Raw genomic sequence first — 17,766 nt, forward strand, 5'->3', positions numbered from 1 at the left:
TAAGTCCAAATCGGGCGATACATATATATGGGAGCTATATCCAAATCTGAACCGATTTTATTGAAATCCTGCAGATATGTTAAGATCAGTAACAAAACAGACCATTCCAAATTTTGTGTAGATCGGATGAAAATTGTAGCTACCACGGCCATTTAAGTGCAAATCGGGTGATACATATATATGGGAGCTATATTTAATTGGAAGCGATTTTAATGAAATCCTGCAGATATGTTAAGATCAGTAACAGAACAGTCCGTGCAAAATTTTGTACAGATCGGCGGAAAATTATGGCTACTACGGCCATATAAGTGAAAATCGGGCGATACATATATATGGGAGCTATATCTGAATTGAAAACGATTATGATAACATTTTGCAGATATGTTAAGATCAGTAACAAAACAGTCCGTGCCAAATTTTGTACAGATCGGCGGAAAATTATAGCTACTACGGTCATGTAATTGCAAATCAGGCGATACATATATATGGGAGCTATATCCAAATCTGAACCGAAATTTTGTGCAGATCGGTTGAAAATTTTAGTTACTACGGCTATTTAAGTTCAAATCGGTCGATACATATATATGGGAGCCATATCTAAATCTGAACCGATTTTACCAAAATCAATAGGAATCGACCTTGGGCCAAAAAAGTGACATGTGCAAAATTTCGTGATGATTGGACAACAACCTGGACTTTGATTACAAGTATACATGGACTCACAGACAAACGTGGCTATCAGAATCAGAAAGTGATTCTGAGTCAATCGGTATACTTATCAATGGGGCTAGCTCTTATCCTTCTTATCGTTGCAAACAAATGCACAAACTTATAATACCCTGTACCACAGTGGTGGTGTAGGGTATAAAAACATAATTATACCCCCCACCATAGGATGGGGGTATACTAATTTCGTCATTCTGTTTGTAACACCTCAAAATATGCGTTCTATATTCTTGATCGTCATGAAATTTTAAGTCGATCTAGCCATGTCCGTTCGTCTGCCCGTCCCTCCGTCCGTCTGTCTGTCGAAAGCACGCAAACTTTCGAAGAAGTAAAGCTAGGTGCTTGAAATTTTGCTCAATTTATTAGTGTAGGTCGGTTAGTATTGTAAATGTGCCTAATCGGTCCATGTTTTGATATAGCTCCCATATAAGCCGATCTTGGGTCTTGACTTATTGAGCCTCTAGAGGGCGCAATTCTCCTCCGATTTGACTGAAATTTTGCACGTGGTGTTTTTGTATCACTTTCAACAACTGTGCTAAGTATGATTCAAATCGATTCATAACCTGGTATAGCTGCCATATAAACCGATCTTGGGTCTTGACTTCTTGAGCCGCTGGAGGGCTCAATTCTCATCTGATTTGTCTGAAATTTTGCATGAGGTGTTTTGTTATGACTTCCAAAAACTGTGCTAAGTATGGTTGAAATCGGTTTATAATCTGATATAGCTGCCATATAAACCGATCTGGGGTCTTGACTTCGTCAGATTTTAGAGGGCGCTATTCTTATCCAATTTGGTTGTAATTGTCCATGTGGCGTTTTTGTATCACTTTCCACAACTGTGCTTAGTATGATTCAAATTGGTCCATAACCTGATATAGCTGCTATACAAACCGATCTTGGGTCTTGACTTCTTGAGCCTCTAGAGGGCGCATTGCTCATCCGATTTGGCAGATATTTTGTACAACGGCTTTTCCCATGGCCTTCAACATACGTGTCCAATATGGTCTGAATCAATCTATAGCTTGAATCGATCTCCCGATTTTGCTTCTTGAGCCCCTACAAGGGGCAATTCTTATCTGAATGGATTGAAATATTACACAATAACTTCTACAATGTTTAGCATTCAATTTATTTATGGTCCGAATCGGACTATAACTTGATATAGCTCCAATAGCATAACAGTTCTTATTCATTATTCTTTGTTTGCCTAAAAAGAGATATCGCGCAAAGAACTCGACAAATGCGATCCATGGGCGAACTTAGCACGCTCTTACTTGTTTCCCATTCAAATCATCCATAGAATACTATCATCAATACCGCTTCCAACTTTGTAAATGGTGTTTTAACGCTAAGGGACAAGGAATTTCATAACAAGTAAAAGCGAACTAATTTCGGCCGGGCCGAATCTTCTGGGAGTCCACCACCATGGATTCTGCTAAAAATTTATACAAAAAAAATTTGGTTGAAGGGCATAATTTTATTCTACATGCCAAACTTCTGTTAAACTACCAAATAAAGGGTGATTTTTTTGAGGTTAGGATTTTCATGCATTAGTATTTGACAGATCACGTGGGATTTCAGACATGGTGTCAAAGAGAAAGATGCTCAGTATGCTTTGACATTTCATCATGAATAGACTTACTAACGAGCAACGCTTGCAAATCATTGAATTTTATTACCAAAATCAGTGTTCGGTTCGAAATGTGTTCATTCACCGTAACGTTGCGTCCAACAGCATCTTTGAAAAAATACGGTCCAATGATTCCACCAGCGTACAAACCACACCAAACAGTGCATTTTTCGGGATGCATGGGCAGTTCTTGAACGGCTTCTGGTTGCTCTTCACTCCAAATGCGGCAATTTTGCTTATTTACGTAGCCATTCAACCAGAAATGAGCCTCATCGCTGAACAAAATTTGTCGATAAAAAAGCGGATTTTCTGCCAACTTTTCTAGGGCCCATTCACTGAAAATGATTTGCAAGCGTTGCTCGTTAGTAAGTCTATTCATGATGAAATGTCAAAGCACACTGAGCATCTTTCTCTTTGACACCATGTCTGAAATCCCACGTGATCTGTCAAATACTAATGCATGAAAATCCTAACCTCAAAAAAATCACCCGATATTAAAGCTTCTAGGAACCGAACAAGCACAGTTGTTGGAAGTCAAAACAGAACAGCGCGTACAAAATTTAATTCAAATCAGACAAAAATTGCTGCTTGTAAGGGCTCAAAAAGTCAAATCGGGAGATCGGTTAATATGGGATCTATATCAGATTATAAACCGATTCGGTCCGTACTTGGCACAATGTTGTTGAAAGTCGTAACAGAACACCGCATGCAAAATCGGACAAAAATTGAGTCTTGTAAGGACTCAAGAAGTTAAATCGGAAGATCGGTTTATATGGGAGCACATTTTATCAGGTGTTGGTCAGCTTTGTCTCCTGGATCGCTGCAGCAAATATGTCCTTCCGACTCATAAAATCAACTTTTTCGTCGATTCGCCGAGCATCAACATGGATTTTGAAGACAGCATAGCAAATTTAATGCAAAAAAAATTTTCTCACCGTCATCACTGGTTCATGGTATCGGCATGGCATAACCTACTTCCGCTATTAATTGTTAGCTATATATACCTCAAAAGAGTGAAACATCTTGTAACAGTATTTTGCAACAACTTATCCCCAAAGCGCTGTCACACTGTGACATGCGGTTCAGTCTCGCCTATATTGAGAAGGTCGCCTATCATTGAGCTTAAACTTCAATCGAACAGCACTCAGTGATTTGTGAGAAGTTTGCCCATTCCTTAATGGAATTTTCATAGGCAAATTTGCAATTGACCCTGATGTTGTTGATGTAGCCACTTGTCTATATTTCAAGTTTCTTAGGTGAACAAGCTTGTGCCGGTCTATGGGAACGATTTAAAGTCGCCAATTACTCGCCTTTTTATACCAAGTACCACAGGAACTCAATATTTAAGCAAGAGCTGGTGCCGCCTGGCCTCTCAGTAAGGCTACAGTCGATACTGCTGATTTTCTGCTACTGCAATTTTAGCTACTTCGTATACGAAATACAAGCGTACTTGTGAAAGTAGACGTGGTAGTACTTTGTGTGTTCACGATAAAAAGTTGACATGGTTAAATTAATCGAATTACAAGGACAACTTTGTTGTCAGATTAATGCGAAGACCATGTGGCAAGGACATCCCGAGACTATCGGTTAGAAACTGTTATTCAAAATATTGGATTGCCCAAAAAGTAATTGCGGATTTTTTAAAAGAAAGTAAATGCATTTTTAATAAAACTTAGAATGAACTTTAATCAAATATACTTTTTTACACTTTTTTTCTAAAGCAAACTAAAAGTCACAGCTGATAACTGACAGAAGAAAGAATGCAATTACAGAGTCACAAGCTGTGAAAAAATTTGTCAACGCCGACTATATGAAAAATCCGCAATTACTTTTTGGGCAACCCAATAGTTGATACTGGATAATGTATTAAAATTTTGTGGATAATAAATCGTTTCTAGTATTTATGATTGATTGTGGTAATAAAGTATTCACTTACCTTAAGAAATCTTCATCCTACCGTTGATTTGATGTTTTGCTTTCCAATTCGCACATTTTGTTATGTCAAATAGTTTGTTTCAAATACTTCTCTTCACAGTTGTTGAGCATCAAAAAAAATATGACTTTGAATTATTTGCTTTGCATCTAATAGTATTCGTTCTACTTAACTTTATATACAGAGTTGAAGCGAAGCGTCTTTATTTGAATCGGTTTTTTTTTTTTCAAATTAAAAAAATACGAGAGTCCTAAGCCACAATTAATGGAATACGTTTTGTTTTGCGAGATTTCTTATGGTAATAGGTTATGGTATAATTAATACTATTCGATTGTTGTCTTTAATAAGAAGCTATAAAAATTGTTTCGTTATTGTCATTGTTTACTATGAAGCGTTTTTGGTTTCGTCAGAGTTTATTTCACTGATATTATTTTTTCACTCATTGTTTCCTATGGTTTGCTACGTTGTGGGAGTTTATCTAAAAGAGATGCGGATGCTTTTCGGTCCGCCTTTTTGTACAGAAACCTGTATTTTGATTTTACAATCGTTGACTATAATTAAAATGGAAGACCCGTTGAGGAGTTCAGAAGGCTATCGGTTTTAGCCAAACGTTGTGGTCCCGCACCCACTTTCGTGTGTATGATGTATTTGAGAAGATTATGTTCATTAGTGGGCAACACAAAGTTGCCATTGAGTATGGCATCTGTTGGTGATGCGGAGGGTGATGCTTCTTCGTCTACGGGTATACCCTTCACATACTCTACACTGGAGGCTGCATCATTGGGAAATGAAGTTTGTACGGCTTGCACCACAGACGATACATGTTCTTTGAGAACATACAAACAAGCATTGGGTCCGGCATCAAAGGTGTATGCAACTCGTGTTTGACCTACAGCGGCATTGTAGGCATGCACAAATGCCACAATGGCATGCGAAACATCATTCATGTACACACAAGGAGGATATGTGTCCAGGGCAATGGCATGGAATTGATTTGAATCTTGCATGGTGATTTTAGCAAAAGTTTGAAAGTCGCGCTGCTTTATTGCCTCTGTAATTGCGTTTATGCGCTCGGGCACACATTGTTTAGCACGATACTTGATTAAATCCGAAGTTTCCACAGCCCTCTGCATACCTTTGGTAGAACTGGTCTTTTTTCGAGCATCATTTACCACCAATATCAGCACATGCATATTGGGCCAATGATTCGAGGTTACCACCGGCAATGCTATGGAGTCGGTGCCATCTGAAGCTTCGCCCTTGTGCCAACGAACAAAACCACCATGTAAACTACGACAAGCTGAGCCGCTTCCTTGACGAGCGATTGCCGTCAACTCTTCGTCTTGAACACCATAGAGAGAGGCCAAGGTGTAAACCAAGCAGGCATAACCAGCGGCACTGGAAGCCAAACCAGCTGCAGTTGGGAAGTTGTTACGAGATACTATGTGCAGCTTCCATTCAAGGGGAAATTTCAATGATTCACATTTAGCCAAAGCCAGTCGCTGTACTGAAATAATAAAAAAGATAGGAAAATTTTTAGTTGCAAATCAAAAATAAATGATTTTTTGAAATAATTGATTGTATGCAACTTAAATTATATGGCAAAGTTTTGTGAACTGGTAGGTGAATGGACTTGTTTTTCACTTCCAGGTCTGCAATAAATTGGTCGCCTATATTGTAATGGCTACCAGAGATTTGCACGAAACCTAATATTTGCACTTCAATAGCATCTATGCGAAAGCAAATGAATGTGTCCCTTGCCACTTAAAAGCTAAGTACTGAAATCTCTCTGTTCACGAGGAAGACGAAGGTGGACCGTATTCTACTCTTCGTAATGCTTCCTCCCCTTCCGAAAGTGATTAACGTTGGGCTGAGCTCAATAGATTCTTTCAGCATTTCAATTGGAAACTAACTTTTTTGGATGACGATATTAATGCTACTGCTGAAATGGTTGAAAAGAAAATTTTAAATGGAATGAGGACATTCGTTCCAGTTAAGACTTTAACGGCTAAATCAGATGACAAAAGTTGGTTTAACCATACATGCAGAGATGCTGTCAGATCGAAAGAGGTGGCATTCAGGAACTGGCGTTTGGGTAAAAATGCAAATTCTGAACTGCTGCGCAAGCAGGCAAGATCTTCGTGTGCCAAAATGTTAAGGCGCGAAAACTTTCTTTACAAGCAGCGCCTACGTACTAAGGTTCTTGCTTCTACACGAGGATGAAGAGTTTTTGGTAGTTCATGAAAAGGATAAAGGGTAGTTCTTTATATATCCCAACTCTTGTTAAGGATGATCAAACGTTCACTGACTCGGTAGATAAGGCTAACCTGTTGGCTGATATATTTGCAGGGGATTCTTACCTGCCGGATAGCAATCAACCGCTGCCCTTAATCGAAAATGTATATGCCGTCATGCCCCAGATAGTCTTTCAAACTCGTAGAGTTCAAAGGGTTCTTGAGAATCTAGACATAAATAAATCCCCGGTCCGGATGGCATATCAACACTTGTCTTGCGCAAGTGTTCGTTGACGCTTGCTCGTCCATTACGCAAATTTTTCAACTTTGTCTACAGTGCGGGAGTACCCAAGAAGTGTGAGGCGAACAACCCTACAAATTACCGACCAATTGTGATATGCCTTGCTTTCTCCAAGGTTATGGAGAGCATGGTTAATTACAATCTTGTGAGGTATTTAGAGTCTAATGGCCTTCTTAGCGACCAACAGTATGGATTCCGAAGAAATCGTTCTACGGGCGACCTCATAGCATTTCTGTCGGAACTTTGGAGTCACTCAATCCACCAGTTTGGTGAGAGTAAGTTTATGGCTCTGGATATCTCCAATCGGTCATGGCTTCGTTCAATTTATTACGAGCTTTCTCAGAGATCGCACTATACAAGTCTCTTCCGAGACGAGTTCTCATCCAATGAGCATAAATTGACCGCAGTTGTACCCCAGGGCTCTGTCCTTTCTCCTTCTATTTTTCTTATTTTCATCGACATCGATCTACTCATTTGCGGATGACAGTAATCTCTGTCATTCGTACTCATTCGACCATAGGCCGAGTCTCGAGAGATTGAGGGCAAGAGGCGGTTTATGGACGATACACTCTGCCGGGATTTGCTGGCCATTTATGAGTGGGGTCGAATGAATCGAGTAGATTTTAATGCACGTAAAACTAATTGCTGTTTGTTGTCACACAAACGAATCGCTGACCCATTGCGATCTCCTTTGTCTATCAACGGTATAGATGTTGAGCAATCAGAAACGCTTGATGTTCTGGGCATGAAAATACAAAGTGATGGCGCTTGGGCTAAATATGTATTTGAAGGGTCGAAAGAAGCATTCAAGTGCTTAGGCTTCCTTAAACGGTGTAAGAATTACTTCACTCCTTCTGATCTTCTTAACATCTATACCACTTTAATAAAGCTCACATGTATGGGCTGAAGCTTCAAAATCACCCCTGTAGCTATTGGACCGTGTACAGAGGAAAGCGATGGCGCTGATTGGGGACAGTAGGGTATCAAACTCTAATGCCTCCCTTGAACATCGTCGCAATGTGGGTTGTTTGGCGCTGTTATATCGGTACTTTCATGGTGTGTGTTCGTCTTCTTATTCCTGATGTAAGGATATATGTCAGGGATACTAGACATTCCAGGAACTCACAGCCGTTTGTAATTGATTGGCCAGCGGACCGGACAATGCGTTATAGAGAGAATTCTTATTTTGCCCGAACCAGTCGTATGTGGAATCGACTTCCAGCTAATGTTTTTTCCTCCCGCTATGACATCCAGAGATTTAAGACAAATGCCAATAAACAACTACAACGCTTAGCAGTTTAAAGATTTGAAAAACGCCATCACGACAGAACATCAAACGATTGGAGGACACACGTAAAGAATATTTTTATACCCTACGTCAAGAGCGGAGGGCAGGATGGAAACAGTTCTGCGTGGAGATAAATAGCGACATATCAGCAGCAGATCTTTGGAAAAAAGTGAGGCAATTCAAAGGATGGAAAACGACAAAGCAACTTATAAAGATACTTTGCCTCTTCATGGACTTCATATCCGGACCCACAGGAGAACCCATACTATTGCAGTGTATTCCGGACTTAAACTATGACCCGCCTTTCTCCTACAACGAAATAGTAACAGCAATGTACACTTCGAAAAACACAGCCCAAGGACTTGACGGAATCCGTAATGGTCACATCAAATCATTTAGCTCAACGCATAAACACTCTCTTCTACAAATGTACAACAACTTCTGGACAACAGGCTACAGTCCCGAGAACTGGAAAAAATTCAAAATTGTACCCGTTTTAAAGAAAAGCAAGTAAAAATCCGGTGAAAAATGCCTACCTTATGCCCCATATCAGCTATATCGAAATATGTTCTGATTTGGACCAAAAACTTAGAAGTACAAGTCATTGTTCAATTGTGTATAACAAAATATTGGTCTTTTAAGTAGCTATATCTGAAAATAAACCAATCTGAACCATATACGACACGGAGGTCGAAAAGCCTAATACAAGTCTCTGTGTCAAATTTCATAAAATCGGATTAAAAATGCTCCTTTTATGGCCCCAAAAACTCAAATCAAGAGATCGGTCTATATGGCAACCATGTACAAATCGGGATCGATTTGGGCCAAGTTGCAGAAAAATGTCGAAGAGCCTATCGCAACCCACTGTCCCAAATTTCGGCGAAATCGGATTATATTGTAAATGGGCCAAATTGAAGAGGGATGTCGAAGGGCCTAACACAAGTCACTGTCCCAAATTTTGCAAAATCGATCAATAAATGCGCCTTTTATTGGCCCAAAACCGTAAATCGAGAGATCGGTCTATATGACAGCTATATCCAAATCTGAACCGATCTGAGCCAAATTGTCGAAGGAAGTCGAACAACCTAAGCAAACTCACTGTCCCAAATTTCATCAAAATCGGATAATATATGTGGCTTTTATGGGCCTAAGACCCTAAATCAGCGGATCGGTCTATATTGCTGCTATATCCAAATCTGGACCGATCTGAGCCAGATTGAAGAAGGATGTCGAAGGGCCTAACGCAACTCACTGTACAAAATTTCAGCTAAATCTGAAAATAAATGTGGCTTTGATGGGCCTAAGACCCTAAATCGGTAGATCGCTCTATATGGGGGCTACATCAAGATATAGTCCGATATAGCCCATCTTCGAACTTGAACTGCTTATAGACAAGAAAAGAATCTGTGCAAAATTTCAGCACAATATCTCTATTTTTAAAGACTGTAGCGTGATTTCAACAGACAGACGGACAGACGGACGGACATGGCTAGATCGTCTTAGATTCTTACGCTGATCAAGAATATATATACTTTATAGGGTCGGAAATGGATATTTCGATGTGTTGCAAACGGAATGACAAAATGAATATACCCCCATCCTTCGGTGTTGGGTAAAATAAACCACCACAGGATCCAATTTCATATGGATCAGTAGCCCTAATTTTGTGTCTAGGAAAGATTTTCAAAAATATGATCAAATCTCGATCAGAACACTTTTTAGAAGGCAACCAAATATAAGGCCATTTTATGGTCTTACATAAAACTCAACTTGGAAGACAATAAATACACTGTTGCATCAATATACTGCTACCAAAGGTTGAGCTAATTGGCATTTCAGATCATACAAGATATATTCTCCGAAATCTTTTACTGTTTAAAGAAATTGTCACTACTGGTGACAATGAAAGTTGAAGCAGACGATCGTTTACGGTTAGTCCTTAGGGGTCGACCTTAAGCCCCATTCTTTTTAATATATACCTAAACGATGTATTTCGAGATTTGACTACAACATTCCTGGCATATGCAGAAGATGTTGTGATTTGTACATGGCACTATGATCTGAATATCGCCTTAGTAGAAATACAGAGAAATTTAGACATACTCCCATTGAACCTAAATTCGATCGATTTGACTCTGGCGCCGTCGAAATCAAAAGTCGTAATTTTTGCTAAGAAAAAGAATTCAATTCAAATGCATCAGGATTTGTCTTGGAGCTATGTGTTCCACACACGTTCTAAGCTTAGCACACATGGCCAATTTTATCCCTATTCCGGATAGATTCTAATACCTAGGAAATCGTTTTGCTTACAAAATATGTTCCCAACCAAATCATGTAGCTTTAAAGTATGTGAAATCATTCTTAAACCACGGATATAGGAATACCCCGATATGGATTAGACAAATGCAGCAAAAACTTAAGAATAACAACTTCATCCAATATGATGCACATCCAAAGTTCCAGACTGACTTTGAGACTGTATAACTTAGAGCTGTTGTAGAGTTTCTCAAAATTGAGAAAAACATCACCCCAATCCAGGAAATACAACTCAAATTCCATAACAGCACTTAAAGAAGATGGAGACTTTCAACATATATATACAGATGGATCCAAGACATATCAACACGTGACATCCGTCTTCTGGTACCCATTCCAAGGTTTTTACAGCAGAGCTCTAAACTTTATTAAGACTTCATCGAAACTAAAATTCTTGGAATTTCAGATAGCCGCTCATCTTTAGAGCCAATACACTCAATTTTGCAAAACAAACACCACCCAATCATCTTTACACAGATGGCAAAATAGTTAATTTTTATAGAGGGAAACGAGAGAGCAGATCTTATTGCTAACGAGCACACAACAACCGCATGCTCCACCCAACCATTCCATAGAGCATATGAACCAGAGCGATAAAAAAACAAGCAATAGAGGCATAGCAACTAAAGTGGGATTTCAGTATGTACGGAAGATCCCTCAGATCAAATGGAAGGTCAAGGTCAACATTTCACCATGGTTTAAGAACACATCCCTGCCAAGGAACACCATTACCACCATCAACAGACTACGGTTTGGACACAATCAGCTAAAGTCACATTTGCATAGAATAAATTTATCTGTCACTAAACAATGCGGATGTGGAGCGATTCAAAACATGGACCATATAGTTTTCGATTGTAGTCTAGTTAATACCCAACACCGATCTGAACTTTTCACAAACCTATATAAGCTTGGCATATACCTGCAAGATCTTAAGGATATGCTAACGACAAGGAACATACAGGTATACAAGCAACTTCAAATTGTCTTGTCGATTCTAAAGTACAAATTTGAATTTAACAATTTACATCACATTAACTAGACAAAAATAACGAATAGATTAAGTGTCTCGTGTTATTTTTATATTTATACTAGCTGAATCGGGTACACTCCGCTGCGCCTTCTTTTACTTTATATGGAACAAAACTATCCTCTGCAAATTTATTTTCGACAATTAAAGAGATTTTAGTAAAATACCCTGCTACGAAAAAATATATATATGTATATCGCTTGACTAATAGCATAACCATACAAATGCCTTCATCTGAATCCCATGTTATCTTAAGTGGTCTACCAATTCGCTCAAAGGGTTTAGAGGGCCATTTAAGTTTGGACGTTAGATGTACTCCACTCTTAAAAGACTTTATTTGAACCCGATATTCTAACGGGGATTTGGGGAGTTGGAAGACCCCCAGGGTGATGGTTGTTGGGTTTAGGGAGTGGTGGACTCCCGAAAGTGAGTATGAGTTTCATGCTCTACTCCCAAATACTTCTCATTGGAGCCCCATATTCCCATGATCGGTATATATGTATGTCAGATTTAGGGGTGTTTTCGGGGGTGAGGTAGCCCCCAGACATTTGATCCCCATATTGCCACTGACCTCAAAATTGGGTATCAAAATTTGTTTTCTAATCTCAAATACATTTCATTTAAACTCCTTAATGGAAAAGTCAGCAAATATGTCCGGTTTGGGGAATGGATACTAAAAACAATCAATGTCGAACTCCACTCTCTTTAAGGCACAAATTTTCATATATATATATAAATATCAAATTCATGGTCTAGTAATGGCTCTCATTTGAGCCCAATATTCTCATAGTCTGCAAACATGTGCGGTTTAGGGGGTGGTGCGGCCACTCAGTAACTTGGCCCTGAAAATATATATCAGATTCGTGTTCTACTCTAAAATACCTCTTATTTGAGCCCCATATTTCAATGGTCTGGAAATATGCCCATTTTTAAGTGGTGTTATGGGGTGGGGTGGCGCCATAGACACTTTTCCCGAATATTGATATCAGAGTCGTGCTTTACTCCCAAAAACCTTTCATTGGAGCCCCATATTGCTATGGACGTAAATTTGTCTTTTTCAGAGGTATTTTTGGAGACGGGCGGCCCCCCAAAAATCTTGGTCACACATTTGAATATCGCTTTCGTATTCTACACTCAAATACCTTTTATTTGAGCCCCATATTGTTATGGTAAGTAAATAAGTCTTCTTTGGGAGTTGTTTTGGCGAAGGGGTGGACTCCAGAAGCTTTGTCGCCCGTTTGGATGTCAGATTCGTATTTTACTCGCAAATACCTTTCATTTGAGTCCCATATTGACATGGATGGTAAATATGTCCGATTTAGGAATGTTTTGGGGGTTGGGGTGGTCCCCCAAACACATGGTTCAAAAATTGGATATCAGATATAATTTCTAATCTTAAATACCTTTCATTTGAGTTCCATATTGTTGTGATTGGTCTATATATATATATGTTTGGTAGGTTTGGGGTGGGACGTCCCCCCTAGGTACCCTATACAAAATTGGGATACTAAATTTTTGTTTGTAGGTTACTATAAGAGGCTTAAATCGCACCACCCATCTCCCAGATCTGGCTTTTCTGAAAATTAGAGTAAGGGGGAGGGTCCGCTTCCCCTTCAGATAACAAACAAGTAAAAAGGCGTTAAGTTCGGCCGGGCCGAACTTTGGATACCCACCACCTCGGGTATATATGTAAACCACCTTTCGTCAGAATCCGGTCGATAAATCCGGACAATAAATGCGCCTTTTATGGGCCCAAAATCTTTAATCGAGAGATCGGTCTATATGGCAGTTATATCCAAATCTGGACCGATCTGAGCCAAATTGACAAAGGATGTCGAGATGCCTAACATAACTCACTGTCCCAAATTTCAGTAAAATCGGATAATAAATGTGGCTTTTATGGGCCCAAAACCATAAATCAGAGGATCGGTCTATATGGCAGTTATATCTGGACCGATCTGGGCCAAATTGACGAAGGATGTCGAAGGGCTTATCACAACTCACTGTCCCAAATTTCAGCAAAATCGGATAATAAATGTGGCTTTAATGGGCCTAGGACCCTATATCGTAGGATCGGTCTATATGACAGCTATATCCAAATCTGGACCGATCTGGGCCAAATTGACGAAGGACGTCGAGGGGCCTAACACAACTCACTGCCCCACATTTCAGCAAAATCGGAGGATCGCTCTATATGGCAGCTATATCCAAATCTGGACCGATCTGGGCCAAATTGACGAAGGATGTCGAGGGGCCTAACATAACTCACTGTCCCGAATTTCAGTAAAATCGGATAATAAATGTGGCTTTTATGGGCCTAAGACCCTAAATCGGAGGATCGGTCTATATGGCAGCTATATCCAAATCTGGATCGATCTAGGCGAAATTGACGCAGGATGTCGAAGGGCCTAACACAACTCACTGTCCCAAATTTCAGCAAAACCGGATAATAAATGTGGCTTTTATGGGCCAAAGACCCTAAATCGGCGGATCGGTCTATAAGGGGACTATATCAAGATATAGTCCGATATAGCTCATCTTCGAACTTAACCTGCTTATGGACAAAAAAATACTCTGCGCAAAATTTCAGCTCAATATCTCTATTTTTGAAGACTGTAGCGTGATTTCAATAGACAGACGGACGGACATGTCTACATCGTCTTAGATTTTGACGCTGATCAAGAATATATATACTTTATAGGGAATGACAAAATAAATATACACCCATCCTTCGATGGTGGGTAAAAAAATGTAGTACCCTATTTTCACCACGGGATCTTTACGCACCATCAGTGCAAATTTCAAGAAAATCGGTTCCGCCGCAAACAAACCTACAAACACAAATTGATTTTTATACCCTCCACCATAAGATGGGGGGTATACTAATTTCGTCATTTTGATTGTAACTTCTCGAAATATTCGTCTGAGACCCCATAAAGTATGTATTTTCTTGATCGTCGTGAAATTTTATGTTGATCTAGCCATGTCCGTCCGTCCGTCCGTCCGTCTGTCTGTCGAAAGTACGCTAACTTCCGAAGGAGTAAAGCTAGCCGCTTGAAATTTTGCACAAATACTTCTTATTAGTGTAGGTCGGTTGGTATTGTAAATGGGCCATATCGGTCCATGTTTTGATATAGCTGCCATATAAACCGATCTTGGGTCTTGACTTCTTGAGCCTCTAGAGTGCGCAATTCTTATCCGATTGGGATGAAATTTTGCACGACGTGTTTTGTTATGATATCCAACAACTGTGCTAAGTATGGTTCAAATCGGTCCATAATCTGATATAGCTGCCATATAAACCGATCTTGGGTCTTGACTTCTTGAGCCTCTAGAGTGCGCAATTCTTATCCGATTTGAATGAATTTTGGCACGACGTGTTTTGTTATAATATCCAACAACTGTGCCAAGTATGGTTCAAATCGGTCCATAACCTGATATAGCTGCCATATAAACCGATCTTGGGTCTTGACTCCTTGAGCCTCTAGAGTGTGCAATTCTTATCCGATTGAAATGAAATTTTGCACGACGTGTTTTGTTATAATATCCAACAACTGTGCCAAGTATGATTCAAATCGGTCCATAACCTGATATAGCTGCCATATAAATCGATCTTGGGTCTTGACTTCTTGAGCCTCTAGAGGGCGCAATTCTTATCCGATTTGAATGAATTTTGGCACGACGTGTTTTGTTATAATATCCAACAACTGTGCCAAGCATGGTTCAAATCGGTCCATAACCTGATATAGCTGCCATATAAACCGATCTTGGGTCTTGACTTCTTGAGCCTCTAGAGTGTGCAATTCTTATCCGATTGGTATGAAATTTTGCACGACGTGTTTTGTAATAATATCCAACAACTGTGCCAAGTATGGTTCAAACCGGTTCATAACCTGATATAGCTGCCATATAAACCGATCTTGGGTCTTGACTTCTTGAGCCTCTAGAGAGCGCAATTCTTATCCGATTGGAATGAAATTTTGTACGACGGATTCTCTCATGACCATAAGCATACGTGTTTATTATGGTCTGAATCGGTCTATAGCCCGATACAGCTCCTATATAAATCGATCTCTCTATTTTACTTCTTGAGCCCCCAAAGGGTGCAATTCTGATTCGAATTGGCTGACATTTTATACAGGTCTCCAACATATAATTTAATTGTGGTCCAAACCGGACCATATCTTGATATCGCTCTAATAGCAGGGCAAATCTTTTCTTATATCCCGTTTTGCCTAAAAAGAGATGCCGGGAAAAAAACTCGACAAATGCGATCCAAGGTGGAGGGTATATAAGATTCGGCCCGGCCGAACTTAGCACGCTTTTACTTGTTATATATAAGAAGAAGAAAGTTACGGCATTTCATCGAAAATGTCAGAATTAAAGAAGAAGAAGAAGACAACATAGGGGAGTGGTATGGAAAACAATTAAGGATTTTGTAAATAGCGCGGAATTCGTGACATAGATTTTCTTTTTCGAGTTTACTTCTTAGTGTTTAGAGCGCACAACAAGCCGATTACAGGCATGGGGCGGATTATTATGCGCACTCTCTTTTTAAACTAACCTAATCTTAATATCAAAAATGTTGAAAGGATGATTCAAAGTCAGTTTGGAAAATCTGGAAACCTACATTACAATTCTGGTTCAGTTGTATTATCATTCTAACTTATAACGCACATAGGACTTTATCCAATCATAGAGGCAAATGTTAATAAAGCGCCATTGTGTATGCCTCAAACAAGCCAGATTGGAACGATAAAACCTCCATAACGACTTAACATCTATGACCCTTATTCAGAGTCCACACGTTCATTTTTTAATCATTATAGAGGTATGTTAGAAAATGAAGTGTATATGCACATACATACATACTTTCGCATGTATTGTATGTGTAAACAAAAGAAAGCATTTTTTTGTTTTGCGGTAACATATTCAATAATACTCACAGGCTTTTAGGCATCTCATTATACGAGGATTATCTTCAAACGGCACCTCTTCACCATTGAGCCACATTCTATGCTCCTTGTAGGTTGCACATGCTGAGGCGGTGGTCTTGGCACACATCTGCATATCAGAGGAGTGATGGCAAAGAAATAATGATTTGTATAGAAAATGCATGTCAAAGGTTGCTTTTGAGTTGTATGCATACACAAACATTACATACTATGGACATGATACTTACATACACACACACATTATACATGTACATATGCTCTTATTTATGCCAAACAATAAGTTCTGTATCGTATGGGTTGGGAAAATAAGAGCAGCACAGGCAATATCATAATAAAAACTTTGAAAACTCATATTTATATATCTAGTGAGTAAATAAGTATGTAGGTGTGTATGTATGTACATGTATAGGTTTTTTGCTAACCCATATGCCAGTTTGTACGCGCACAGGCCAAAGGTCCTTACCTCATCAGTACTTAAAGTCATGCTTAAGGAGTCGTTAATGGGCAAAATCAGTTCCTCATCTCTTTTGCCCCCTTCAGGAATAGAGTGCCGCAGGATTTACAAATTATGGAAAAGGGAAAATATAAAAGTATAGGCAACGAAAGTGAAAGTGGAAAAACATCAGAAACTTTCATTTTTACTTACAATATTTAATTAAAGCTATATTCACTGGTGCTATGCAGGTTTCTATGAACATTTTGAATTGCTTCAAATACTTGTATTTATATTAAGAAAAATTTAATATTTAATTGATTGATTGCAATTGTTTTGGTCCAAATGTGTGTACAGAACAACCAACCTTAAGCTACGAACTAAACAGCGACAAACCAACTTTCACCTGAGCAAATAAAATTCATGTAAACAGCAACAGCTGTGTTCAGGAAGTGTTCAGAAAGTTGAAAATGAATAGTGTTGCCAGTGTCTTTTTTTTATTAGAAAGGTAAGTGTCTATGCTACTGCAAACAATTTTTGAACACAGTGGCAACCTAGCCAAAACTTAGTGTTGTATTTCACTCTGTTGTTATAGTGATCACTATAAGGCTGATTTTAAATTTCAATGATTTTACATTTCAATCGCCATAGGAAATTTCCTATACTAATTGAATATTGTTTAAAATTTGTATTAGATTTAAATTTCTAGAAAATTTTCTTTTAACACCAATTCGAATAAATTATAAGTTGCAATCTGGTGATTTGCAATAGAGGGGATAAATCGACCTTTATTACCAGGAACAGGCAGGAGGTACTATATATCACCTTTGTATCGGAAGATATAAGTGGAAGAATATGCGACTGGGAAGTGTTGGATGACCACAGCATCTCTGATCATCGTTATATTAGTTTCAGCCTTG

At 39.0% G+C, this 17,766-nt stretch overlaps 2 protein-coding genes across 2 annotated transcripts in view; both read right to left on the minus strand.

Moving 5' to 3' along the window:
* Positions 1-4,380, minus strand: part of LOC106087000 (LIM and SH3 domain protein Lasp) — a 423,009-nt gene extending 418,629 nt beyond the window's left edge. Inside the window, exon 1 of the mRNA XM_059370394.1 lies at positions 4,293-4,380. The gene's annotated coding sequence lies outside the window, so the exon portion shown is untranslated. The remainder of the gene's footprint in view (positions 1-4,292) is intronic.
* A 37-nt stretch (positions 4,381-4,417) lies between these two features.
* LOC106087002 (diphosphomevalonate decarboxylase) lies at positions 4,418-17,263 on the minus strand. Its single transcript, XM_013251866.2, has 4 exons — positions 17,060-17,263; positions 16,877-16,947; positions 16,405-16,522; positions 4,418-5,796 (listed from the first exon to the last, which is right to left on the minus strand). Exons 1-4 carry the CDS (start codon positions 17,109-17,111, stop codon positions 4,847-4,849), a joined length of 1,191 nt encoding a protein of 396 aa, XP_013107320.2. The 5' UTR covers positions 17,112-17,263; the 3' UTR covers positions 4,418-4,846.
* Positions 17,264-17,766: the final 503 nt, after the last annotated feature.

This window comes from Stomoxys calcitrans, chromosome 1 (genome assembly GCF_963082655.1).
Source record: "Stomoxys calcitrans chromosome 1, idStoCalc2.1, whole genome shotgun sequence".
Lineage (NCBI taxonomy): Eukaryota > Metazoa > Arthropoda > Insecta > Diptera > Muscidae > Stomoxys > Stomoxys calcitrans.